This window comes from Pongo pygmaeus, chromosome 16 (genome assembly GCF_028885625.2).
Source record: "Pongo pygmaeus isolate AG05252 chromosome 16, NHGRI_mPonPyg2-v2.0_pri, whole genome shotgun sequence".
Lineage (NCBI taxonomy): Eukaryota > Metazoa > Chordata > Mammalia > Primates > Hominidae > Pongo > Pongo pygmaeus.
In genome coordinates, this window is record NC_072389.2 from 79557123 (window position 1) to 79584187 (window position 27065).

Consider the following 27065-nt stretch of genomic DNA (forward strand, 5'->3'; position numbering starts at 1 on the left):
AGATACAAATTTTCACTTTCCAGAATGTCAAAAGATCCAAAAGTTTAATAACACAGTGTATTGACATGACTATGAGAAAAAAACACCACTGACAATGGGAGTGTAAATTGGTATAATCCCCAGAGAGGGTATTCTGGCAATATTTACTAAATTATAAACGCTTTGATTTAGCAATTCCACTTCTAGGATTTTATCTTATAGATAAACTCTACCACAAATAGCACATGTTAAAGGTTATTCATTGCAAAAGCATTTAAAATAGCAAAACACAAGAAATAATCGAAATGCCTATCAGTCCAGGACAGGTTGAATAATTTATGATACATCCATACTATGGAATCCTATGTAACTACAAGAAAGCACAGGGAAAGGCTGTCTGTGGTAACATGGAAAGATCCTCAGTGGGTGATGTTAAGTGAAAAAGGCAACATTGTGTTTCTATGTTGCCATTTGTATAAAATCAGGAACAACAAAAACCCAGAAGATACATATTTGGATTTTCTTGCGTATGTATTTTTTAAAAAAACAAAACCTTCAGGAAGAATTACCAAGAAACTAATCGCAGGGAATGGGGGAAGGCATGGGAAATATGTGTGGAGGGAGAATTTTCATAATATGCTTTCCTATCTTTTTAAATGTTTAGCCAACCAAAATTTAAATATTGGCTGGGTACAGTGGCTCACACCTGTAATCCCAGCACTTTGGGAGGCTGTAGTGGGAGGATCCTGCGAGCTCAGGAGTTCAAGACCAGCCTGAGCAACATGGGGAGACATCCTCATCTCTACAAAAGAGATTTTAAAAATTAGCCGGTTGTGGTGGCACAACCTGTGGTCCCAGCTACTCAGGAAGCTGAGGCAAGAGGATTGCTTGAGCCCCAGAGATCAAGGCTACAGTGAGCTATGTTTGTGCCACTGCACTCCAGCCTGGGTGATAAAGCAAGACCATCTAAAAAAATTTTTTTTTAAATGCTTAAAAATAAGGCCAGGTGCGGTGGCTCACACCTATAATCCCAGCACTTTGGGAGGCCTAGGCAGGCAGATCACTTGAGGTCAGGAGTTTGAGACCAGCCTGGCCAACATGGTGAAATCCCATCTCTACTAAAAATACAAAAATTAACCAGGTGTGGTGGTGTGCGCCTGTAATCCTGGCTACTCGGGTGTCTGAGGCAGGAGAATCACTTGAATCCGGGAGGTAGAGGTTGCAGTGAGCTGAGATTGTACTGTACACCAACATGGGCGACAGAGTAAGACTCTTGTTTCAAAAAAAAATAAATAAATACTTTTCAATAACATCAAAACACATTATATATTAATATATTAACTAGGATACTATAACTATTATCATTATTCACCAGGTTATCTTGAAGAAAAATATAATACATAAGAAGTGTCTAGTCCAGTATAAGGACATATTTGGCACACAGTAATGGTTACTATTTCTATATCCTGCCCCTCAAATGCCCGCACACAACCTGTCTCGTACTTCAGGTTCTAGTTCTCCGAAGCCCAGTTGCCTGGCTACTTCTTCCAGCTGTGCCCTTGCAGGGACTTCTCCTCTGCTGAATGATTTTCCTTGTCTCTTCTTATTGTCCACCTACTTGGTAGCTGGGATGTGGAGAACATCACTTCCTCAGGAAAGCCTTCTCTGATTGACACACACCCTCCTCCTCCCTCTTCACACCAACCCTTTAGGTGGCCCTTGTCCTCCCTCCCCTGTGGACTGCAGGGTCTGCTCAGTCCTCTGTAGTCCTGGAGTGCTGGCCAAGGATCGAGCTCCCCTCCACAGGGCGGGGATTCATGGCAGGGGCAGGCCTTACTCTCCACCCACACAGACATCCAGAAAAGTTTCGGTTTCCCCTAAACGTTATGTTAATCTTCCCATGCTCACAAAGAAGAGTTTAGGTTTCCCCTAAGTTGTGATCTCATTTTTCCTGTCTTCCCTACCCCAGCCAAGGGGCAGTGCCAGCTTTCATGGTGAAGATGCCTGGGGTTTCCTGGGCAGCCCTTCATATACTGTGTAATAGCAATGGAAGGAATCCACAGGTGAACACTGATGCGGGAAGCTCCCAGTCCAGCAGGGAGGGCAGCCATATATGCAAGAAGCAGAAACACACAATGTGGAATGGGTGCAGACAGCCAGGCAAGGGCATAGAGGACAAGTCTCACTGGGCCTCAAAGGGTGGCCACAGTGTGGCTGCAGGGATTGGAGGGCAGGCTTTGGAACAGACAGCCTCAGCTAGAAAGCCCTGGGAGGGCCCTTGAGAGGCCTCCAAGTAGGCAAAGGGGCAACAGCAGGTGCAGCAGCCTGGGACTCTAGGAAGGAGCCTTAGAAACTTGAACCTCAATGGCCATGGCAGTGACAGAGGGGTCTGTGCTGGGCTTTAGGGAGGTGCCTCAGGCAATGTGGATGACCTCCACGAGGAGGGACAAGGCAGTGTCTGGCAAAGGCAGGGACAGACAGCAAACAAGACAGAGCCAGGCACCCAGGAAGGGCAGAGACCCCTGGGGGGAAAGGGAAGTTGCGGTGCCACAGGACAGGCTGGGGCTGTTCTTAAGGGGAGGCTCTGATTTTTGTGGTTTTGTTTTTCCCAGAAGTCTCTCCAAGGAGTAAGATTCCTTTCTTAGGACTCAAGAAGTCAGAGGCCCCCTTCTCTGGGGCCCCTGGGGTTTGGGCGAGAGTACTGGAGCAGAAAACAGGGCTGGGCTGGGCCTGGGGCCAGGCCTCGATGACTGTTTCCTTCCCGTCAGCCAGCGGAGAAGCAGTGACAGAGTGTACCAGGAGGGGAAGCTGACGGTGGCCCCAACTCCTCTCTTGAATGGGATATGACCACCCCGTCTGCCCCTCAGTATTTGCAGGACACTCTGGCACACTCATGCCTTCCTTTCCTGGTGAACCTGTATCCCACTACAAAGAGGAACAGAACTCCCCACCCAGCCCCACCCCTGCTTCCAGGGGCTTTGAGACACTCAGGAGAAGGAGCTTCAAATACTGTGAGGGTCTGTCTGTGTCAGCCACCAGGATGTCAATCCCTGCCTGGGCTGGCAGCAGGGACCTTGTGGACCCTCCTAGCCCACCCCATGCCCTCAGGAGCCCCGCTTGGCTTCTTCTCTTTTACACATTGTAAACACCACATTTATTTGTCTGAGGCTTGCAAACGTCTGGTAGGAAGCACAGAACGCAGGGCTCTCCTTCATGCTGCCCTGGGCCCCAGCTAGCCAGGCATGCAGGACGGAGCTGGCAGATGAGTCAGACATCTTTGGGAGCAGCGCCAAGGAAGCAGCAGGCCCTGCTCCTTCACATGTCCAATCCCGCTAGCACGGGCCTGGACTGCAGCCAGGAAGGTGGGCCAGCCAGGATCCCCAGGTAACTTCGCCACAGGGACCTCTTCTCGGAGGCTGCCTTCCCTTCCCTCCCCATCCCTCTCCAATCCCCGCAGAGCTTAGAGCCTGGGCCACATGCTTGGTCCCTCACACAAGGACCAAACCAGCTGCTGTCAGGCTGTTTCTGTGGGTCCTGTCTCTCCAGTCAGGAAGCCAGCAGGGCAGGGCAGGGCAGGCCTGGCTCTCCTCCTGGAATCACACCGTGCATCCAGCTCAGCGCTGGGCGCTCAGCTGGGGACCGGGATGGACAAAGACTTGTCCAGAGAACCACTGTAGGGGAGACGTGCATTGCAGCCGGACTCAGCCTCCCCCAGCCTCCATCCATGGGTTCTTGGCTGGGCCTGAAACTTGTTAGGGCCTCAACTCTCCATGGTGCAGATGAACACCTCCTCCTCCAAGAGGCCCCTCGGGCTTGGTGCCAGGCTTGGGACCGGGCTCTGGAAAGTCAGTCAAGGCTGCTACTTCAGGGCCCTGAGGACAGCCTCCAGCTTCATGGCCATAGCCAGGTCGCCCTTCACCTTCAGCCGTCCGCTCATGTAGGCCCCCAGGGGCCGCAGCTCTCTGCACAGCAGGGCCTGCAGGTCTGCCTCAGCCATCTCCACCACCACATCAGGGATGCCATCAGGCACCCCGTGTCCCACTCTTCCTCGTCCTGTGGGGCAAAAGAAAACCGACTGTCAGTAGGGGAATGGAGGAATGTGAAGGAGAGCTATGGGGGTGGGAGGGGCTGGCATTTCCCATTGGGAGGAGAGTACTGGTTAAGAGTTCGGGTTCTAATACCCTGGGTTTGAGTCTTATTGGCTGTGTGAACTCTTGGAGCCTCAGTTTCCAAATCTGTGATGATAATTCCTTTAGAGATGACAATTCCTAAAGCATAGGCTCATGGTGAGAAGTGGGTGAGATAATGCACAAAAAGTACTTGGCACAGAGCCTGACAGGGAGCAGGCCTGTAACACGGGCAGACCGCTTGGTATTGGAAGTCTGGCTGCATTGTCCTGCGGATGGCAGGGAGATCAGGGCATAGTTAATGCCCGGAAATGGTGTCTGAGCCCCTGCCTGCCATGGGTTCACCCCAAATTATTGGCAGGAGCAGGGGGCAGTCTACAAGAGCACCACTGGGGTAGGTAACAAGCAACCTAGCAAGCTGGATGGGAAGTAGAGGCAAGGAGGGCAGCGGCACCTGTAGTGAGGTCCAGGAAGTAGGTGCTCTGGGTGCCGCTGGGCAGGACGACATTGAACTGGTAGCAGGCCCCGACTTGGCTGACCAGGGCCTCAGACAGGAAGGGCTGTAGAGCAGTCAGTAGCCCCTCTGCCAGAGGCTGCTTCGGACTGGACCTGGCACCAACTTGAGGGGCAGGTGGCTCAACTTCACTCACCATCTCCACGGTGTCTGCTGGGGGTGGCCAACAGGGTTGGGGAAGGAGGCAGAGAGGTCATCGTGTTGCCAAGATCAGGACCACTCACTGTGGCCTCTGCACCTTTTGTGGCAGTTTCCTCTTACATCCCCTTCAGGCCTCTGTTCAACTTCCTTCTCTACCAGAAAGGTGCCCCTGAGTTTTCAGCCTAAACCTCAAACTCAGTTTCTAAACTACTCCAGCCTCAGATATAAAACTCCTTTCAGCTGCCCTTCTGGTGATGTCGCCTCCTCCCATGGAGGCTGCCAATGGCCTCTACACACTCAGACACCTGGCCTCCTCTCACTGCCTTGGCTGTGGTCAGTGTGGGCTGAACATCTGTGCAGAGTGTGTACTGCATAGAGCTGCTGGGATAGCGAGCAAAATCTGTGCTGGCATCAAGCTGGTAAACACCCCCGCCCTCCTCCCCAGGGCTCCTCACCTGGCCCCAGGGATGGGGCACCTCCTGCCACTGAGTTCATGCTTCCTCCCAGGAAGTGCAGGGCCAGGTGCTGGAGGGTGCTGTCCAGGTTGGGCCCAGCTGGGCTGTCCTGGGGCGGCTGGAGCACGGCCTCCACCGCCAGCTCCACGCGGTCTACCTCCAGCCCCCAGGCCCTGGTCACATCGTTGATCTCCAGCTGGAGGACAGTGTGGGGAGAAACGTAATTAATTCAACAAACCTTTCCTGAGCACCTTCTCTGGGCAGACTGTGTGGCCGTGCATGGACATGGTGGCACCACACTGCCCTTGAGACGCTCCTAGCCTGGGAACACAGGCAGAGGGCAATGACTTCTCAGCTGTGGTAAGTGCCAAGACAGAAGCAAGGCCGGTGGTGAGCCCCCAGCAGAGGAGGGTGGTGCCAGCAGGAGGGAGTCCTCAGGTGCAGGAGGACCCTTCCAGGCAACAGGTACAGCATGTGCAAAACCCCAGGCAAGAAAACCTGGCATGTTTGTGGAGCTGCGAGGAACCAGAGTTCCATTTAGCTGGACCCTCACATTTCGGCTGAGGACTGGAGACAGCTGAGGGGTCAGAGGTAGGGTGTTTCTGCTTACTTTGATTTATTCTGAGGCAACAAAGAGCCCCAGGGAGGAGTTTGAGCAGGGAGGTGACAGAGCAGACTTGCTTTAAGGCAAGTTCCTCCTGGCTGCTGTGGATGCTGGATTATAGGGGGCTGAGGGGAGGGATGGAGACCAAGGAAGACATTGTTTCAAAATACAGCCAAGGAATGATGCAGCTCTGGCGAGGGTGGAGGGGAGCTGTGAAGCCAAGAGCCACTGAGGGAGGCATGCCTCTATCAACTCTACTGAGCCACAACAGGGCACTAGAGAAGTGCAAGCACCAGGCTAGGGGCTGCCTCGATGTGTGCAATGATATGAGAGGAGGTGGGAGTGGGGAGGAGTCAGGCTCCTGAATGGATGAGTGTGGCATTCACTAGAGAGGACACATGGGGGTGGGAAGGGAGGGATGGCAACTTTTTTTTTTTTACTACTGTAAGCTTGAGGTGTCTGTGGGGCAGTCAACTGTCCAGTAGGCAGCTGGAGAAATGGCCCAGAGTACAGAAGCATCAGGGCTAGGGCAGGTCATTGTGAATAATCAGCATCCACAGGCAGCAGACAGCCCAGATGGATGAGCTCTCCCAGGGAGGTCACAGATGAGAAGAGGCCAGTGATGAAACCCTGGAAACTTAAGGGCAGGAGAATAAGTGGCAGCAACCAGGGGTGACAGGGAAGGAGGAAATGCAGGGGGTTCTGGGGGCTGGGGGCTGGGTCGACCATGTCAAATGCTGCCATCAGGTGATATACGGGAAGGGCTGAGAGGTGCCCACTGGGCTGGCATGTGGGAGGTCACTGTGATGTTGGCCAGCGCTGTCTTGGGAGCCCAAGGAGGCCAGGATGAAGGATGTGGGGGCAGGGGCTGGGAGCTTGGATGAAAGTCTTGCAGAAGAAAAGGGGAGAAAGGGAGTGGGAGCTAGAGGGCACTGGGGCAAAGGGAGGGCACATTTCTACACAGAAAGGAGAGGTGACAGAGAGAGAGTGCACGGAGTGGAGGGAAGGCATCCTGGGACAGCAGGGGGCCCACAGCACTGCGCAGTACAGGGATGAGCCTCAGAGAGGGGAGGCAGCAAGGCAAGGAGGCAGGAAAGCAGCACAGAGGCAGGTGGGTTTGAAGGGGTGAAACTGGAGGAAGCAGAGTGCTCATCCTAGAGTCTTTCTCCTGAGTGTTAGGAGGCAAGGCCTGCTGCAGAGAGCAATGGGCAGTGGTGGGGCTGGAGGAAGGCAGCGAACGGCTGAGGCAGCTGGCCTGGAGCACTGGCAGGTAAGGAGTGGTAACTGGCTAAGGAGGGTCCAGCAGGTGAGAGGTGGGGACTCTGATTTCTCTAGAAGAAAATCAGGCAAAAAGGGGCATGTGAATAAGTGTATGCCTGTACCAGGGCCTGAGGGCAGTGTGCTGGACTTCCTGAGGTTCTGTCTCAACCACAGGCACAGCTCTCACTCTACCAGGTTCTCACTCAGTCTAGGAAATGGGGCCTAAATGACTCTCACATCCTGGTGTGGGACTGACTTCCCCAAACTGCCTGTCTCACATCAAAACAATGTGCAACAAGTCCAAGATCAATTTTCTCTTCCTAAAGGTGAATTAACACGGGACATGGTTTTATGAATAAAAGTTGTTATCCACTTGCTATCTGAGTTGTGTTAGATCAAGCACTGGATTGAGGGGGGATGGTGGGATGGAGGCAGGTGGTCTGGCTATGGCTCAGCTCTGCCCTTGACCATAGCTCTCAGAGGCAAGTCAAATTATCTCTTAGCTTTAGTTTCCTCCCTCCAAAATAAAACAGTAGTACCAACTTGCAGCAAAAATGTGAAGCTCAGAAATGCTGGGCTAGACAAAAGGACTTTGTAAACCATAAACTGCTAAGCACATGAGAGCTATTGTTAGGATCTCAAATAGTATTTCCTCAGGGATTTCCCCTCGCTGCTTCCAGTGGGAACTCCAGGACTGGCATTTATCCCATTCCCCTGCCTGTCCTCTAACCTTGATTCCCCAGGGCAAAGCAGAGCCAAGAGGAATGGGGAGAAACATCACTTACATTCCCCTGTCAGGACACAAGAGGAAGCACAAGTTGAGTGTGGCTGCAGGGGACACGACTCTGCATGTGTATTTATTTCTACCCCATCTTGTAGCAGAAGAGATTTAGGGCAAACTCCAATATACACATGGAGAAGAGGCAGGAAAAAGATCCAAATGTCCTCATGTGCCTTTGTTCTGTTCCAAACAAGGAAACCAAAATCACAAGCATGCACACGCTGCATGGTGAGCCTGGAATTCCCCAGCAGGTGACTGGGCTGGGAGGGTCCCTGCTCCTTCACCCACCTGCCTGCCCCATGAGTCAGGCCTGGAATGAGAGCTGTAGAGGCCAGTGTCATCATGGCAGAGCAGTGAGGGGTAAAAACTAAGGGGCAGACCCCAGGAAGGTCTGCCGGGGCCACTTCCTCTTCTCGGGGACAAGTTTGCCCAAGATCGTTATGGTCTACGCCCACCTGCCATTCCTCAACTCATGGCCCCACCCAGGCACTGGCTCTTCGAAGGTGGTTACACTATTGGGACATATGGTAAACTGAGGCCCACAGTGGTCTGACTCTTTGCTCAAGGTGACCTGGCAGGTGGAGCCAGGCCGGTGCCACCCCCCAAGCTCCGTCTTGTGAGGGGCTGCCTACCAGAAGCTGGTCGCTGATCTTGAGCTTCTCCATCTGGATCTCCCGCAGCGGCCTCTTGAGCAGGGCCTTGGTCATGGCGTTCTGGGCTGTCATGCGTGTGGCTGTGTTCAGGTCTTTCACAGTCATCACCGACAGCACCGGGTCCCAGATGCGAAACTGGACATCGGCTCCCACGGACAGCACAGCCCCGTCCTTAGAGGCCAGCTGTTGGGGGAGGCCATGAGAGAGAGACACTTGAGGGGTTGGGGGTGCAGGGAGGTCAGGCCCACTGGGGCCACCCAGCTTGACCCACCTGCTTGGCAGCTAGCTCCTCAAGGGCAAATGGTGTCACCAAGTATGTAGGGTTAGGTGTATGAAGCAAGGATGTCCTCCTAGCCTCCATCAATTTTCTGGTCTCTTCTTCCCCCTGCCCCCCTCAGATGGTGACTCACAGGCCAAGGTCCTGGCACCACAATACATTCTGGACAGGCCCCCAGTTCCTCTGTCAATGCAGCTGAGAAGCCCCTCACCTTGCAGGGAGGGACGTTGAAGGCTCGTGTCCTCAGATCCACCCTCTGAAAGGAGTCAATGAAGGGCAAGAGCAGAACCATGCCAGGTCCCTGGGGGGTGCGGATCCGGCCCAGACGGAACACGATCATCCGCTCGTAGGTGGGCACAATCTGTCCACAATGGCAAGGGAAAGAGTTGAAAGTGGTCAGCCTAGGCTGGCCAATGCCGTCTGCCTAGGTCCCTTCCTCACTTCTCTCCTCCTCACCTGGGTCACAGTTAGGTATCCCTAGCTCTGTTTCCAGATGAGAAAACCAAGGCTCAGGGAGGCTAAGTGACTTGCTCAAAAATTGCATAGCCCTAAGTGAAACCGGGAAGATTTGAATACAGTTCTGAATAACTCCAAAGTCCATGTGTCTTAACCACTGCACTGTATTGACTTGATCCTTAGAGAAACTTTTCATCTCTGTGGTCTGAAGCTAGACATGACTCATACCAGGAAACTGTCTGTCCTTGGATTAGTTAGGAGAAAAGGCTGGGCTGCCCTAACAGCACCCCCAGGGAAAGGGCTTTGTCAACTTTAGGTCCCTGGACCTCCTAGAGAAGTAGTGATGTCCAAATTGAGAAATGAAGGCCCAGAGAAGCAAAGAAACCTGCTCAAGGTCACACAGCATTTGTTTCTGTGGCAGTTTTAGAACTAGGATCTAAGGCCATTTAAGGACGCCCTTGCAGACCACACCAAACCCAGAGGTTTTCTAGAGAGGGACTGTTGCCTAGGGCTACACAAAGGGCAAGGCCTCCTTGGGCTTCCACCTTCCCCACAGCTTTCACGTGTGATGCTGAACTATAGCTCCATGGTTCATCCGCTTCCCACTGTACCACCCCTTACGGAAAACGAGGTCTGAATTCCCATTATGCATTACCTGCTGGGCTAAGTTGGATGTTTTCATTTCTAATTTATTCTAACCCAAAGAGAAGATAATTTGGCAAAGACATCTGCGTGCACCTTAAAGGCAGTGTCCAGATCCCAGGACTTAGGAGTTTGGGACTTGTTTCTACCCCCTACTGGCTCCCAGTATGACTTTAGACAAGCCCAAGCCTTAGTTTCCTCCCCTGAACAATGTGAGTGAATGGTTCTTGCCTAGCCCAACACGCAAACGGGTAATACTATTTAGGGAAAGGGGACAGAGGATAGGCAAATTTATTCATCAATGCCAAAGCTCTCAGTGTGGCCCAACCACCCTGGGGGCTGACCCAGCCAGCCTTACCTTCAGGGCAAACCAGCCGGAAATGGGGAAGGTGACCAACAGCAGCAAGAACCCCAGGAAACTGATGAGGCCATGACAGAGGCAGGAGGGCCAGCTCTGGGGTGCATCTGCAGGTGAGAGCAGAGGTGGTCAACTGGACCTGCCATGATAGCTGCAAGTGGAGTGAACTTGGGCAAGTGTACATCACGCCCACCTTCCCCTCGAGAGGCTCCTTCCTTCTCAGGGCTCTCAATCTGGCTCCTTGCCTAATATCTCCGTATCTCTGGGCAGCTGCGAGTTAGGGTCTGTTCCCTCCTCCCATACATCAACACTCATTTGTCCCAAGTCCAACAACCCTCACAAGGTCTTATTCTCTGCTAGACAACAGCCATTCAATCTCAGAATCCAGTCCAGGTGATGATGCTCTCCTCACTGGACTGAGTAGGGGTCAATCCTCTCGTTTAATTTATACTGCCTACCCATACCTGGCATGGAGCCAGGAGCACCTGGGCATTTGTAAACATGCACTGAATACTGCTGGCAGAACACACGCCTCCTATACCATCAGCCCCAGAAGTGTGCTTTCCAGGAGTCTTTATGAAGATGATGCCTTAGCCTACAGGGATAAAGCATAAATAGCTTATCAACAGGAGCCATAGATGAGGAATTAGATTATTATTTTCTATTCCTCACGCTACTTTAATGCCTTAATGACCATTAAAAAATGCCTATTTCATGAGATTGCGCCACTGCACTCCAGCCTGGGGGACAGAGCGAGACTCCGTCTCAAAAAAACAACAAACAACAAAAAACAAAAACAAAAAAAACCCCTGCCTATTTCAATTCAAGAAAATTGTTAGGGGTCGGGGTCAGGGGCAGGGCTAGAAAGATGAGGCTTATCCAAGCCAAATGTCCTGGCCCCTGGAGAATCAGGAGCCCAGGATGGGAGCGAAGCCGAGACAGCTCCAGAATCTGGGATGAGGTTATTTGCCACTTTCCTTCTCCCAACCCTGGACAGGAAGCAGTCAGGAGCCCTGCTCCATTCTTCCAGGAAGCCCTGCCCTCTGGGCTAATTCCCAGAGCACTGAGGCTCCATTTTGTGCCTGGCTCTGATCCACCAGGCCTCTCAAGAGAGTTCTGGACAGGGAGAGCTTTCAGGACAGGAAGGCCAGGGAGGGATCAAATCCAAGGTTAGGCGGTCAGGCTGAACAGCGTGGGATCTGGCCTGTAGGCCAAAGGAGCCACGGAAGACTTTGAGGGCAAGACAGAAGCAGGGCAGATCCAACAGGCAGCTGAGGACCTGTCATTTTGGCCTGCACATCCAGGAGATGCCTAATTCCTGGGCTTCTAGAGGTGCCCCCTAGGGTGAAAATTCTTCCATTTCCCTGCAGCAGGTGCCTTTAGGGTGCTGGTGGCCTCCTCTGCCTAGACCTCGGTTTCTTCTATGCGAAATAGAAACCTGAAACGTCTTCCCAGGCCTAAAGGGCTGATAAGAGCCGAGGACCAATGTGGTGAGGTGAGGTTTTGGAAGATAGGAGCAACGCTGGCTGGCTCTGGGGCCAAAGCCCCGTGACCCTAGGGAGGGCGGATCGGCGCTAGTACCAGGCGCCGGGTCCAGCCCCCTCTCCACATCGTATCCCTTTCTCAGTCCCCCCTCGTAGGGTGCGACGGCACTGGGCCGGCCGACTCCTCGGAGGCAGAGATTCGGGCCTGGGGGTTGCCGGCCGATCCCCCCCGGGTCCGCCGTGCCAGGCGGCCACTCACCGGCCCCCGTCCCCACGCCGCCCCGCTCCGGGGACAAGCAGCCCTTCTGCGAGCCCAGAAAGCCGAAGCTCGACTGCTGGAAGCGGTCAAAATCCCCCAGTGGCAGCGCCCGGTACCCAGACCTGCCGAGCATGGCTTTTGACAGGAGACACGCCCTGCGCCTCCGCGCGGCGCCCTCCCTGGCCAGTGGGCCCTACGCGGCACCGCCCTCCTGGCTGCTGCTTCCGGCTTCACCCGCGCGGCCACCCGCGGCGGCGCGGGCGCAGGAAGAGGAGGCCGGCCGGGGCCCGCTTCCGCCGTCGCATGGCTCCCCCTGCGCTGGGAGGACCGAACTGCAGCCGAGGGCTAGTGGGTGTGATCGGTGTTCCTGGGAGCCCGCTGGAGTCATCGACTCCTCCCCTCTTCTCCTACTCAGCCTTAGAAAAGCTGGAGGGGAAGCTGGGCACGGTGGCTCACGCCTATAATCCATCAATATGGGAGACTCAGGCAGGAGGATCGCTTGAGGCCAGGAATTCAGGACCAGCCTGAGCAACATAGTGAGAGCCCATCTCTACAAAAAAATTTTAAAAATTAGCCTGGCGTGGGATGCCTGCCTGTGGTCCCAGCCACTTGGGAGGCTGAGGCGGGAGGATCTCTTGAGTCCAGGAGTTTGAGGCTGCAGTGAGCTATGATCGTGCCACTGCACTGCAGCCGGAGCGAGAGAGCAAGATCTCATCAGGGTTTACAGGAAGCGAATCTTCTCCAGGATCAAGGACATGCTATATCAGCCTTCTCAGCACTCCTTCTCTCACACTGGAGGCAGGACATGCCATATCTGGACTTTGGGTTTCTCTGGGACATAGTCTGCAAATTATTCCTCTTTGTGAATCCACAGCCCAGCAAGCAGGGACTGGCATAGGGCAGGTCTCAGTACTTATTTAAGTAATGGCCTAGCCAGGTCACCGTGATCAAGGTGGAGTAGGAAGGCCTGAAATTTGGCACAAAAAGAAAGAAGTTTCACATGCAGACCTCGGGGAGCATGGGAGTGTAAGGAAAAAGGGGATAGCACAAAGCTACATGAGGGCAGGGGCCCCAGAGCACCACAGAGGTGAGGCTCTCAGTCCTGCAGGTCCAGAAACAGCATGCCCCTGATCCAGGTACCTGGAATTAACTTGCCTCTCCAGGGCTTGAGAAAACCTGAATGCAACTTGTGAATTTACTTTGAGAAGTGTTAACTTCCAACAGGACTTTGGGGTAGTCTGGGAGCAGGCTATCTTCCAAAGCAAGCAAAGAAATGAATAAAGCTTCCCCAGCTCTGCCTCCTCAGCCAATCGCCTCTGGCCTCCGAAGCCCCATCCTGCCATAGCCCACTTCCAGGTCCCTTGTGCAGATGGCTGCCCACCATATTTGGCTTTTATGGACTGATTCTCTAAAGGCCTGGGAGTACTGACCAGGCTGGAGGGAAGGGCAGGCTCCTGAGGCCTCTTACAGTCCCTAGGAAGTTGCGTACCTGCCCAACTCCTGCTCTCCACCCTGCTGACTGTAAGGTTTATAAGAGCCAGGCCCTATCATCATCCTTTCTAGTCTGTTTCTAAGTTGGAACAGAGTACAGAATGGTACACAGGAGCCAGCACAGTGGTTGCAATGGTTTAAGTTTGAAGCCGGGGCACTGACCCAGTGAGGTCACCTGGAGCTGTGTCCCTTTCCCCTTACCAGCTGGGAGTCTGGCATGCTTTTTCATTGGCGAAGACCTAGCTGGCTCTCCCCTCACCCTCTTCATACCCGCTCTCCAGCTCTCCCCCTCCCTCCTGCCCCCACCACCTCAGATCCACCAGCCTTTCCAGCTGTCACTCAAGGCATCATCCTGCTCCCTCACCTCCAGTCACTGGCTTCCCAGGATCTCTGACTCAAGTCCCTCCTCTGCATCCCACAGCCACTGTCCTAGACCAGGGCACATGCTCCTAGGTTGTCAGAGTGACTGTCCCATCATGCACAGCTGATAGTGTTGTTCCCTTGTTCCAAATCCTTCACCAACTTCCCATCACTCACAGAACTGGTTCAATCTCCTTAGCTAGGATCTTGTCCCAGCACACTCCTTGGGCATCATTTCTCATGAATTCCCTCTTAAATCTGAAAATGGCCAAAATTAGTTCCCAAACAGGCTATCATGTTTCAAACTTCCATGCCTTTTGCAAGAGCTATCTTTTCTGTTTCAAGTGTCCCCTGTACCCCACCACCTACAACCCTAAATCCCTGGTGAATTTCCACTGCTTTTTCAGGTCCCAGCTGAGGGCTCTCCTTTCCAGAATGTCTCCGTTTGCAGGCTTGCTCTTCCATTACATCTAGGGCTCTTAGAAAGCAGGGGCTGCGTGTGGCTCATCTTTGTACGCCCAGCTCCTGGCAGGAGGTGGCACGAAGCAGTGCCAGAGTGAACTGATGAATGGATCAAAGCCGGGAGCAGGGCTGCCCCCCTGCAGCTCTGCCCTACCTCTCCCGCTTTACCGTAAGTCAGCTGTAGGTCTGCAGCTTCCCGCCTCTACCTCCTCCCCGCTCTGGGCGTGTCTTTAAAACCCGTAGTCGGCCTCTCTGCCCCTAGAACCGCCCCCAGCTTCTGTCTCACTTCCTCTCCAGAGGCGGGCCCTGAGCCGGCACCTCCCCTTTCGGACAGCTCAAGGGGCTCAGCCAACTGGCTCACGCCTCCACTTCAGCTTCTCTTCACGCCCTCCAAGATCTAAACCGAGAATCGAAACTAAGCTGGGGTCCATGGAGCCTGCACCCGCCCGATCTCCGAGGCCCCAGCAGGACCCCGCCCAGCCCCACGCGCCCACCATGCCTCCCCCCGAGACCCCCTCTGAAGGCCGCCAGCCCAGCCCCAGCCCCAGCCCTACAGAGGTACTATTGGGTTAGGGGATGATGGGTTAGGCTTTGTTGGTTTGCTGTGGTGGGGAGAGGTGGGAAGAGAGGGTCTAACGGAGGATTTGGTCAAGTACCCTAGAGAGTGACACAAAGCGGGAAGATCAGACACCAGGGTCCTGACCCTCTCGGCTGGGGCAGGGAAGGGAGGGTACGATAGAGAAGAAAAGAGGACACGGAGGAGTTGGGGCGGCCTCGCTGGGCTACGGTTTCTCCACTGAGCAGTTGGGCAAGGTGAGAAGGGTCAGTGGCCTCCGGGCCTGGGCCCTTCCGCCCACCCTCGTGCCCTGCCTCAACCCTGCCTCAGGTGCAGGACTTAAGATTAGGGAGGATGGAGGTAGTACCCCTGTTGCGCTGGCCTGGAGCCAGGGGCATGTCCCAGGCACGGCAAAACTAAAACCAACTTCCCAGATCCGAGGTGAGAAACTGTGGCTCAGACTGAAGAGGTATCTTTGCCAAGGCCTCCCAGCTCATGTGGTTTCTGCTTAAGGAAGCCTCCCCAACGAACCCTTCTCTTGCCACACCTCTCCTGCCCACCTCCCACCTCCACCCCCAAAGGAACTACTTGGGTTTCTTGCTCTGCTGCCTTTCAGGCCCTTTTGCTCCCCTTCATGAAAGTACGGAGGCCACCGTATTACGGTAACTTTTATAAGCATTATTACAACTAAGAATAACATTACTTAACAATACTAGGTAACATTTATGAGCACTTCAAATGTGCCAGGTACTGTATTAAGCACTTTGGTTTTTTGTTGTTGTTGTTGTTTGTTTGTTTTGCTTTTTTTGTTTATCTGTTTGTTTTTGAGACGGAGTCTCACACTGTCGCCCAGGCTGGAGTGCAATGGTGCGATCTCGGCTCACTGCAACCTCCTCCTTCCAGGTTCATGCCATTCTTCTGCCTCAGCCTCCAGAGTAGCTGGGATTACAAGCCACGCCACCATACCTGGCTAATTTTTATATTTTTAGTAGAGATGGGGTTTCACTATGTTGGCCAGATTGGTCTCTAACTCCTGACCTCGTGATCTGCCCACCTCGGCCTCCCAAAGTGCTGGGATTACAGGCACGAGCCACCATGCCCGGCCTGTTTTCGTATTTTAAAAATTGTGGTAAAATATACCTAACGGATAAATTCCTATGTTAACCATTTCTAAGTGTACCATTCAGTGGCATTAAGTAGATTCACAATATTGTGTAACCATCACCACCATCTATTTCCAGAACTTTTTCATTACTCCAGAAACTCTGTACTCTTTAAACCATAGGCAAGGGAAAGATGGCTTCCCTCCACCCTTCTAGTTTCCTTGGCTGGGCTATGAATTAAATAGCCTATGAATTAAATAGTCATAAAATAGATTAACAGCAGAAAACCCATATTTAATTACATATGTATACTCAGGAGTCCCACAAAGTATGAGACTCAAAGAAAGGTCAGATGATTGAAGCCTGTATAACATCCTGAGCTATGGAAAAGATCTTGGAGCTTCTGGGTGGTGGTGATAACACAAGTTATGGGAGGGTGAGGAGAGGAGCTGTTTGGTGAATAGAGGTTGTCTTGCTATGTAGATAAAAAGTTCCTAGATAATAAAAGTTGTCTGGAGCAGCCCTCTTTTAATATAGATCATTTTACTAATGTAGATTTTCTTTAAAGATATAAATGCCTTTCTTTTTCACAAAAGGAGAGCTTTTCAGAGCTATTCCTGTATCGGCAGTTTCTCAGAATAACCAGCTTAAAATATGCCAACGAAGTATATTTCAAGAGCCTCCTGCAGTCATACTTTGAAGTGGTGTGTCCTGAGCCCCAGTAATGCAATAGCTCCTCATTTTCTCCTTCGCCTAGCCCTTGGTAACTTCTAATCTACCTTCTGTCCCTATGAACTTACTTATTCTAGATATTTCATATAAGTGGAATTGTTACCATTAGAGGGTCTTGACTGCAAATTGTTCAGGTTCTTGGCATTTTGAACAAAGAATTGGACAAAATGCACAGCAAAGCAAGAAAAGAATGAAACAATGAAAGCAGAGATTTATTGAAAATGAAAGTACACCCCACAGGGTGGGAGCGGCTGGAGCAGGGCTCAAGGACCCCAGTTACAGAATCTTCCGGGTTCCAAATACCCCCTAGAGGTTTCCCATTGGCCACTTGGTGTTCACCCCATTGGTTGCAGAAAGCAACCAACCAGAGGTACTTTCAATTTTCCATCTGCCTGGCAGGAAATGGGGTGGTTTGCAAAGAGAGTAGCCTCTCGTCCTTTTGTTACTTAGGCGTGGAGAGTTGTGGTTTTCCTTTCGATTTAGTTCTAGGAAGTCAGAGGGAATCGGCCTTAGGTTCCCTGCCTCCAGACCCTATTCTCCTGCCTCAGAGTCATATAGTATTTGACCTTTTGTGACTGGCTTATTTCACTTAGCATAATTTCATTGAGGTCCATCTATGTTGTAGCATGTATCAGAATTTCATTTCTTTCTAACACTGAGTAATATTCCATTTTATGTGTAGACCACATTTTGTTTATCTATTCATCTGTTGGTGGATACTTGGATTGTTTCTACATTTTGTCTATTGTGAATAGTGTTGCTGTGGACATTGTTGTACAAGTATCTGTTTAGGCCTTGTTTTTAGATCTTTTGGTTATATATCTAAGAGTGGAATTGCTGGGTCATATTGTTGTTCCATGCTTACCTCTTTGATGAACCCCTAAACTGTGCATTAAGCACTTTATATGAGGTTGGTACTTAGTGTATCTACCTTCCTAACTGAGTTCCTTGAAGGCAGAATGTATCCTACACCTCTTATATCTCAGGGCCTAGTACTGTGTGTGATAAGAAGTAGATGCTCAATAAATGGTGCAGTGAGAGCTGGAGGGCCTAAATAAATGGGAGTATTGGGGTGCTGATAAGCCAGGGTTTTGCATCATCCAATGACTGGCTGGAATGGAATATGAGGTCCTACTCCAGTCTCCAGCTGTAAGGGTGATTGGCCGGTAGGTGGGGGCTCTTGGGACTTCTCCAGGCCTCACCTGCCTCTCTGGTCCCCCAGCAAGCCCCCCCTTTGGAGGAGGAGTTCCAGTTTCTGCGCTGCCAGCAATGCCAGGCCGAAGCCAAGTGCCCGAAGCTGCTGCCTTGTCTGCACACGCTGTGCTCAGGATGCCTGGAGGCGTCGGGCATGCAGTGTCCCATCTGCCAGGCGCCCTGGCCCGTAGGTGCAGACACACCCGCCCTGGATAACGTCTTTTTCGAGAGTCTGCAGCGGCGCCTGTCGGTGTACCGGCAGATTGTGGACGCGCAGGCTGTGTGCACCCGCTGCAAAGAGTCGGCCGACTTCTGGTGCTTTGAGTGCGAGCAGCTCCTCTGCGCCAAGTGCTTCGAGGCACACCAGTGGTTCCTCAAGCACGAGGCCCGGCCCCTAGCAGAGCTGCGCAACCAGTCGGTGCGTGAGTTTCTGGACGGCACCCGCAAGACCAACAACATCTTCTGCTCCAACCCCAACCACCGCACCCCTACGCTGACCAGGTGAGTAGGCTGGCACAGGGTGGGGTGGTGCATCCAAGTACCAGGTAGAGGGCGAGAGGAGCAAAGATCCAAAGAGTCACACAGCTGAGGACAAGGAGCTTCTGGGGCCTTGCAGCTCTAAATGTGGTCTGCAGATATGCAGCGTCCGTGTTGATGACCACAATTTATGCTGCCAGTCCCCACGCAGATGGATAGTAAGTTTCCAATTTCCTCCTGTAATAAATAATGCTGCAGAATCATCTTTGCATCTTTATCCAGTAACTTCTTTAGGATAAATTTTTAGAAGTGCCACTGCTGGGTGTAGGGGGACGGAAATTCTACATTTGATAAATGTTACCAAACTGCCCTTTAGAATTTAGTGGAATTTTCCGAGAGCACTGACACGGAATCTCAGTAAGGCTGGATTCTAGGATCAGAGACAGGTAGTTAGTTTCTGTCTGAAAAGTTGAAACCATTAACACCAGGCAGCGCTATCTGAGAATGTCTGTATGGGGAAAAAAATCACATCCAGTTGTAATTATTTTTATTAAACAGATTTTAATTCAGTTTTTTAATAGGTAATACATTCGTACAGTTCACAAACAAAATATGTAAAGAGGAGAGAGAGAGTGCAATCTTCTGTCCATCCTCAACTGTCTAATTCCCACCACTTCTCCCTCTTCCCATCCACAGGTAGCCATTTTTACTAGTTTTGAATGTTTCTTCTGAGAGTTTCTTTATGAATATATATGCAGGGAGGAGCAGTCTTATCAGGTCCTATTTTCCCTCTTTTAGCCAAAAAGGTAGCATAACTATGTGAACTTTTCACCATCAGAAATAGATTGTTTATAGAAGGCGCTTCTTGGTTCTTAGGGATCCACTTGCAAAATGAAAGCATTTTTCGCTGGTTTTTGACAACTCAGAACTATATATGGCTAAACCACATACCTGCTAAACTACATATCTGCTAAACTGAGTGTGATTTGTTTCCTGCTTTAGGATAAACTTCCCACACTATCAGAATAAGCTTTCCCCTCCGACTCCTCAACAGCTGGTATCACCGTTTCTTAGCTTATTGTAAAGGTTGAGTGGCTTTCCACTTGTTTATTGGCCATTGTGTTTCTTCATTTGTGAATGGCCTGTTTAGGTCCTTTGCCTGTTGTTGTTGTTGTTTCCTTTGGGGAATTAAGGGACTAATTAAAGAATTCAGGAACAAATTCCTCGAACGAAAAAAATGTATGCATTTCTTTTGCTCTTACAATTTATGCAGTTTTAAAACTTACATATTTATTGGATTTTGATTGAAATTGCAATAAATTAGGAGAAATTGGCTTTATCTCTGGTTATATCTTTTGGATTTAAAAAAATTTTTTTAATTTTTTTTTTTTCTTTTTTTGAGTTGGAGTCTTGCTGTGTCACCCAGGCTGGAGTGCAGTGGCGCGATCTCGGCTCACTGCAACCTCCACCTCCCGGGTTCACGCCATTTTCCTGCCTCAGCCTCCCAAGTAGCTGCGATTACAGGTGCACGCCATCATGCCTGGCTAATTTTTTGGTATTTTTAGTAGAGACAGGGTTTCATTATAATGGTCAGGCTGGTCTGACCTCAGGTGATCCACCTGCCTCAGCCTGCCAAAGTTCTGGGATTACAGGCATGAGCCATCGTGCCCAGCCTTATACTAATTTCTTAATGAATTTGTAAGCTTTCATGTTTTGAACATGATAATGCAGCCATCCCACGGGATCCATGGGAGACTGGTTCAAATTCATAGATGCTCAAGTCTCTGATATAAAATGGCATTGTATTTGTATATAACTTCTACATATCCTCCTGTATATTTTATTTTTTATTTTATTTTTATTTTTTGAGACAGGGTCTTGCTCTGTCGCCCAGGCTGGAGTGCAGTGCTGCACTCGTGGCTCGCTGCAGCCTCAATCTCTTGGGTTCAAACAATCCTCCCACCTCAGCCTCCAGATTATATGGGACTACAGGTTTGCACCACCATGCTCAGCTAATTTTTAAATTTTTTGTAGAGACAGGGTTTCACCACATTGCCCAGACTGGTCTTGAGAACTCTCGGGCTCAAGCAACAACCCTCCGTAGGCCTCTCAAAGTGCTGGGATTACAGGTGTGAGCCACTGTACCCATCCCCTCCTGTATACTTTAAATCATCTCTAGATTACTTATAATGCCTAATACAATGTAAATGCTATGTAAAGAGTTGTTTTACTATATTTTTGAATTTGTATTTTTTATTGTACTTTTTTTAATTGATTTTTTTTCCCCTGAATATTTTTGATCCAAGATTTGTTGAATCCACAGGTGCGTAACCTGCAGATACTGAGGGCCAACTGTACATATAAATTGTTTAGCGTAGTGCCTGGCACATATTAAATACTCAGTGAATGTTAAAATTTTATTATAATTTCTCCGCTCTAGAACAGTTTGAAGAATATGAGAAATTTAGGCTTGTAAAAGTTTTTTGAAAAACCATCTTGGAACTGGTGCCTTTTTTATAGTAGATTTTTGAGACTTTTCCCATTTTTGCCATGGCATTAATCTGTTTTGGCTCTTGTGTCAGATTTTTGGAAGATTTTCCAGTTCATCCTGAGTTATCTTTCATTATTTAAAAATCTCCTATATGCCTGTAACTATACCCCCTTTTTTTATTTCTGATGTTGTATATTTGTGGTTTAGTGGTCTTTTCAAAGTACTGTACTTTTAGTCTTTCCTTAGATCGCTTACTGATTTTAGTGTTTTCCTTCTTTCTGTTTGATCATTTTATTTTTGTCATTTTCTTCCTCCTAACTTTTGTCATTATTCATTTTCTAGCTTCTTGAACTTATAATTCATTTATTTGCGATCTTTATTGTTTAATAATAATAACTTTTTTTTTTTTGAGACAGAGTCTCCCTCTGTCACCCAGGCTGGAGTGCAGTGGTAGATCTTGGCTCACTGCAACCTGTGCCTCCTGGGTTCAAGTGATTCTCCTGCCTCAGCCTCCCCAGTAGCTGAGACTACAGGTGCCCACCACCACGCCTGGCTAATTTTTTTATTTTTAGTAGAGACGGGGTTTCCCCATGTTGACCAGGCTGGTCTCGAACTCCTGGCCTCAAGTGATCCACCCGCCTCAGTCTCCCAAAGTTCTGGGATTACAGGCATGAGCTACAATGCCCTGCCTAATAATAACTCTTTTAAGGTATAAGTTCTCTGTATATGGCTTTGGCTGTATGCCATAACTTTGATAACTTTATTAGTGTTCTCATAGTCTATCATTTCTCAAATATCATTTCAGTCTTTTCTTAAAAAGGTTCTCTTGCTTAAGGTCAAGAGTTCGAGATCAGCCTGGGCAACATAGCAAGACCTCATCTTTACAAAAAATAAGAAAAATTAGCCAGGCATGGTCGGTGGTACATGCTTGTAGTCCCAGTTATTTGGGAGGTTGAGGCAGGAGGGTTGCTTGAACCTAAGAATTTGAGCCTGCAGTGAGCTGTGATGGTGCCACTTCACTCCAACCCGAGCATCAGAACCAGACCCTGAGTCGAAAAAAAAAAAATTTTTTTTTCTCTTGAAAAGTTTCAGAGAAGAGTGTTTTCTAAAATTTTCAAGTGGTTTGTGATGTTTGGTTTCTTGCTCTGTCACCCAGGCTGGAATGTGATGGTGCGATTTCATACTTGTTAATTTCTGCACTATGGCCAGTTTATACAGTTTGTATGAGTTCTACATCTAAGACTATATTGAGATTTTCTTAGTGGCCTAGGATATTTCCTTGGACTCACATATTCCTAGCAATAATCCTTAGAGTTGAAAAGTTGTGTTTGTTGTACAGTACACACATATATATACATACACAAATATATGTATATGATATATATGTGTATATAATGTATATATGCATATATCTATGTGTATATATCCATATATATGTAAGTTCTAGTGTTTGTGTGTGTGTGTGTGTGTGTATCTCCACGCTATTGAAACTTTCTACCTTTCTTTCTTTTCTTTTTTTTTTTTGATGGAGTCTTGCTCTGTCACCCAGGTTGGAGTGCAGTGGCATGATCTCGGCTCACTGCAACCTCCTCCTCCCGGGTTCAAGTGATTCTCCTGCCTCAGCCTCCTGAGTAGCTGGGATTACAGGTGCGTGCCACCATGCCTGGCTAAGTTTTTTTTTTTTTTTTTGTATTTTTAGTAGAGACGGGATTTCACTGTGTTGGCCAGGATGGTCTCAATCTCCTGACCTTGTGATCCACCCTCCTCAGCCTCCCAAAGTGCTGGGATTACAGGCGTGAGCCAACACGTCTGGCCGAAACTTTCTACCTTTCCTTCCATTCTGTTTCACCAGTTCTCTAAATGATAATTACAGAGTGGTAACTCCCCCATTAAAACATATATATAGGCCAGACGTGGTGGCTTCCACCTGTAATCCCAACACTTTGGGAGGCCAAGGCCCGTGGATCTTTTGAGCCCAGGAGTTTGAGGCCAGCCTGGGCAATATGGCGAAACCCCGTCTCTACAAAAAAATACAAAAATTAGCTGGACACGGTGGCACATGCCTCTCGTCCCAGCTATTCGGGAGGTGGAGGTATTCCTCAGAGAGGATCACCTGAACCTGGCAGTTCAAGGATGCAGTGAGCCATGATCATGCCACTGCACTCCAGCCTGGGTGACAGAATGAGACTCTGCCTTAAAAAAAGAAAAAAAAAATGGGCCAGGCGCGGTGGCTCACGCCTGTAATCCCAGCACTTTGGGAGGCCGAGGCGGGTGGATCTCCTGAGGTCAGGAGTTCGAGACCAGCTTGGCCAACATAATGAAACCCCTTCTCTATTAAAAATACAAAAATTAGCTGGGCGTGGTGGCGGGCGCCTGTAATCCCAGCTACTCGGGAGGCTGAGGCAGGAGAATTGCTTGAAACTGGAAGGCAGAGGTTGCAGTGAGCTGAGATTGTGCCACTGCACTCCAGCCTGGGCAACAAGAGTGAAACTCCGTCTCAAAAAAAAAAAAAGTGTATACACACAACCACACACACACACATGCACACTCTAGAACCTATCTCATCTGTCACCACAAAGAGTAGAATATAACTAGTCTTCCAGAGAAAATAAAACATTTAGCACATTTTTATAGTTTTTCTTCTTCCCTCTTCCCTCTCACTTTCAGATTTAGTTGAAATAATGTGAACTTTTAGTTCCAGATTACTACCAAATTGTTAATGTTTTTTTTTTTTTCCTATTGTAAACTTCCTTTCTGAACAGGTATTAAGCTTCATGGTCATATTACAACGTACTTGTTAGCCATACCTTATACTTTAATTGGTTTCATTGCTCATGATAATTTTTCCTATAGCTTTTCTTCTCCTTTCTTGAATTATTTAAGGTGATTAATTTTCCATTTGGCAGGAATACTCCATCAAGTAATTAAAAAAATTATTCCAGAGTTTACTTTCTGAGACCTTAAGTGTCTTTACTTGTATGTCCTTCTTTTGCTGTCACATATGAGGGAAAGTTTAGCTAGGTGTAAAATTCTGAGGTCACAATCACAGTGCTTTCACCTCAGAATATATAAACCTTGCTTCATAAATTTCTAGTCTCTGGTGTTGTAGATGAGAAGTCCACTAATGGTCTATTTTTTCTCTGTGAGTAATCTGTTTTTGTTTGCTAAGGATCTTATTTATTTTTATTTATTTTACTTTTTAGAGATGGGGTCTCACTCTGTCACCCAGGCTGGAATGCAGTGGTGCAATCAGAGTTCACTGCAGCCTCAAACTCCTGGGCTCAAGCAATCCTCCCCACCTTGGCCTCCCAAGTGGCCAGGACTACAGGCACCTGCCACCATGCCTGGCTAATAAATATAGTTGGATGGTTTTCATTTGTTTATTTGTTTGTTTAGAGATAGGGTCTTGCTCTGTTGCCCAGGCTGGTGTGCAGTGGTGTGATCATAGCTCACTGTAACCTCGAACTCCTAGACTCAAGAGGTCTGCTAGCCTTAGTCTTTGAGTAGCTAGGACTATAGGTGCCTGCCACCGTGCCTGGCTAATTTTTAAAATTTTGTATAGAGATAGGGTCTCACTATATTGCCCAGGCTGGTCTAAACTCCTGGCTTCAAGTGATCCTCCTGCCTTAGCCGCCCAAAGCACTGGGATTACAGGCTTGAGCCCATGCCCAGCCTGCTAAAGATCTTTATATAATTTTTTCTTTTTTCAATAATGTTCTATCACCATTGTTGATCTGAAAAACTCAAGTCTTTCTTCAGCTTTTCATCTCAGGGAAATTGTATTCTGCTTTTTAATTTTTTTTTTTTTTTTTTTTTGAGATAGAGTCTCGCTCTTGGAATATAGTGGCATGATCTTGGCTCATTGTAACCTTTGCTTCCCAGGCTCAAGCAGTTCTCATGTTTAGCCTCCCAAGTAGCTGGGACTACAAGAATGCGCCACTACACCTGGCTAATTTTTGCACTTTCTTTTTAGTAGAGACAAGGTTTTGCCATATTGGCCAGGCTGGTCTTGAATTCCTGGCCTCAAGTGATCTGCCCGCCTTGGCCTCCCAAAGTGCTGGGATTATAGGCATGAGCCACTGTGCCTGGCCATAGTTTTTAATGTACTGATAGCCCTTCATTTGTTTATTTTATTTTTTATTTATTTTTTTTGAGACAGGGTCTCACTCTCACCCAGGCTGGAGTACAATGGCACGATCTTGGCTCACTGCAACCTCCGCCTCTCGGGTTCAAGTGATTCTCCTGCCTCAGCCTTCCGAGTAGCTGGGACTACAGGTGCGCACCACCATGCCCAGCTAATTTTTGTATTATTAGTAGAGATGGGGTTTCACCATATTGGCCAGGCTGGTCTCGAACTCCTGACCTCATGATCCACCTGCCTCAGCCTCCCAAAGTGCTGGGATTACAGGTGTGAGCCACTGCACCCGGCCCATTTGTTTATTTTAAAAATTTTTACTACTGTTGTTAGATGGATATTGGAACTCCAAGAACATATTTTACATCTTTTAAATTTTTTCCCCATTAATTCTGTTGCTTTGCTTTTTTCCCCTAGATTCTTAGAGAGCTCCTTGAATTGTTTTTCTAACTCGCCAGCTCATCTTTTCGCCACTGATTCCACTCTTCTATCTGCTATCCCTGTTGAGTTGTTGTGGGTTTTTTCCCCCCAGCAATCTTTTTTTTTTTTTTTTTTTTTAATTGCCAAAAGAGCTTAATGCTCTCAGGATGCTTTTTCTTGGCAGCCTGTTCTTGTTTTCTCATTGTAGTATGTTCTTAAGTCTCCCTGAAAAACACACTTGGCATTTACAGAGGTGTGTGTTTCCTACATGATCCCCTTTTCAATGGGGACTTGCTCAGTTTGGCTGCTGATTCTCTTCATATGTCGTGTGGTCTGTGCTATCTGCTCCCATGTAAAGGTTGACAACTAGATTGTTCAGTGTTTGTAGCTAGCGTGGGCTGGCAGCAATTGTGTAAAGCACAATTTATACCCCACATTCAATCCCTGCAGTGGAACAGGGCCGCTCCCCACGAGCCCCAGATTGTGTCAGCTTGTAAGCAGTCCCACCTCTACTGTGGGGGTCAGAGGTGGATTTCTCTCCATTAGGGATGGAAAAAACCTTTTGTCTGTACCCATTTTAGATGTCCAGCTAGGTCCCTGTAAATTAGACTAACAAGATATAGATTAACACGAGAAAAGCAGGCTGGGCGCGGCGGCTCACACCTGTAGTCCCAGCGCTTTGGGAGGCCGAGGTGGGTGGATCACCTGAGGTCAGGAGTTCGAGACCAGCCTGGCCAAGATGGTGAAACCCCATCTCTACCAAAAATATAAAAATTAGCCAGGCGTGGTGTCACACACCTGTAATCCCAGCTACTCAGGAGGCTGAGGCAGGAGAATTGCTGAACCCCGGAGGTGGAGGCTGCAGTGAGCCGAGATCACACCACTGCACTCCAGCCTGGGTGACAGAGTGAGACTCTGTCTCAAAAAAAAAAAAAAAAAGAGAAAAACAGGAGCTTTTTAGCATGTGCATCTAGCATGAGTATCACATCTAGCATGGGAATCGTGCATATACCTGGGAGTATCCAGAGATGAGTAACTGAAAGCGTTGGTTAGAACTTCAGCTTACATAGCATCTTAATGAAAGAAAAAGAAATGTTTAGAGAAGTGGCAGGGTAAAAGAAGGGGGTTTTAGGCTTGCAAAGGTGGCAAACTGTTGGAAGTTGTGTTTCTGTTTTGCATTGCTAGAAGGAATACCTGAGGCTGGGTAATTTATAAAGAAAAGAGGTTTATTTGGCTCATGTTCTGCATGCTGTACAATCATGGCACCAGAAACCTGCTTGGCCTCAGGTGAGGCTGCAGGTAGGTTTTACTCATGGCGGAAGGTGAAGGGGGAATAGGCGTGTCGCATGGCAAGAGAGGGAGCAAGAGAGAGAGAGAAGGAGGAGGCAAGAGAAGGAGATGCCAGGCGCCTTTAAATAACCAGCTCTCCCTTGAACTACCAGAGAGAGAATTTACTCTTTACCATGGGATGGCCCCAAGCCATTCATAAGGGATCCACCCTCATGACCCAAACACCTCCCACTAGACCCCACCTTCAACATTGGAGGTCACATTTCAACATGAGATTTGGTAAATATATGGGAACTCTAATGGAGTAAGGTTTGTTTGTGTGGGCCTACTTGGTGCCAGCTTTCCATCTTCGTGGCTGTAAAAC

The 27065-nt window shown here is 49.1% G+C and overlaps 2 protein-coding genes across 24 annotated transcripts in view; one reads left to right on the forward strand and one right to left on the reverse strand.

The window, feature by feature from the left end:
• Positions 1 to 3109: 3109 nt before the first annotated feature.
• On the reverse strand, positions 3110 to 14529 carry STOML1 (stomatin like 1). Of its 8 annotated transcripts, none has more exons than XM_054450562.2 (7): positions 14472 to 14529; positions 10248 to 10354; positions 9003 to 9152; positions 8494 to 8697; positions 5217 to 5412; positions 4561 to 4773; positions 3110 to 4032 (listed from the first exon to the last, which is right to left on the reverse strand). In XM_054450562.2, the coding sequence occupies exons 3-7, from the start codon at positions 9129 to 9131 to the stop codon at positions 3839 to 3841; spliced, it is 936 nt and encodes a 311-aa protein (XP_054306537.1). In that variant the 5' UTR covers positions 9132 to 9152; positions 10248 to 10354; positions 14472 to 14529; the 3' UTR covers positions 3110 to 3838. The 8 variants fall into 8 exon arrangements, with proteins under 8 accessions (XP_054306537.1, XP_054306532.1, XP_054306539.1 ...); XM_054450557.2 differs by lacking the exon at positions 14472 to 14529 and adding an exon at positions 11991 to 12248 and having other exon boundaries at positions 4561 to 4770; XM_054450564.2 differs by lacking the exon at positions 14472 to 14529 and adding an exon at positions 12113 to 12241.
• A 64-nt stretch (positions 14530 to 14593) lies between these two features.
• PML (PML nuclear body scaffold) overlaps positions 14594 to 27065 on the forward strand; it is a 52170-nt gene continuing 39698 nt past the window's right edge. For 9 of the 16 annotated variants that reach the window (XM_054450574.2, XM_063652745.1, XM_054450570.2 and 6 more), the window contains exons 1-2: positions 14638 to 14861; positions 17917 to 18389. In XM_054450574.2, the coding sequence (XP_054306549.1) occupies positions 14733 to 14861; positions 17917 to 18389 (602 nt within the window). In that variant the 5' untranslated portion in view covers positions 14638 to 14732. Of the gene's footprint in view, positions 14862 to 17916; positions 18390 to 27065 lie in introns of all 16 variants that reach the window. The other 7 variants (XM_054450566.2, XM_054450567.2, XM_063652742.1 and 4 more) reach the window with 5 other exon arrangements.

What these genes read in the sequence shown, in the direction of transcription:
- STOML1 (XM_054450556.2), bottom strand. Translation starts at nt 12,123, where the DNA reads ATGCTCGGCAGGTCTGGGTACCGGGCGCTGCCACTGGGGGATTTTGAC. An exon ending in TCAACGTCCCTCCCTGCAAG is followed by an intron (nt 8,698 to 9,002) that starts GTGAGGGGCTTC and finishes CTCCCCCAACAG; the next exon opens with CTGGCCTCTAAGGACGGGGC. An exon ending in CTTCCTGGACCTCACTACAG is followed by an intron (nt 4,033 to 4,560) that starts GTGCCGCTGCCC and finishes TTTGCCCCACAG; the next exon opens with GACGAGGAAGAGTGGGACAC.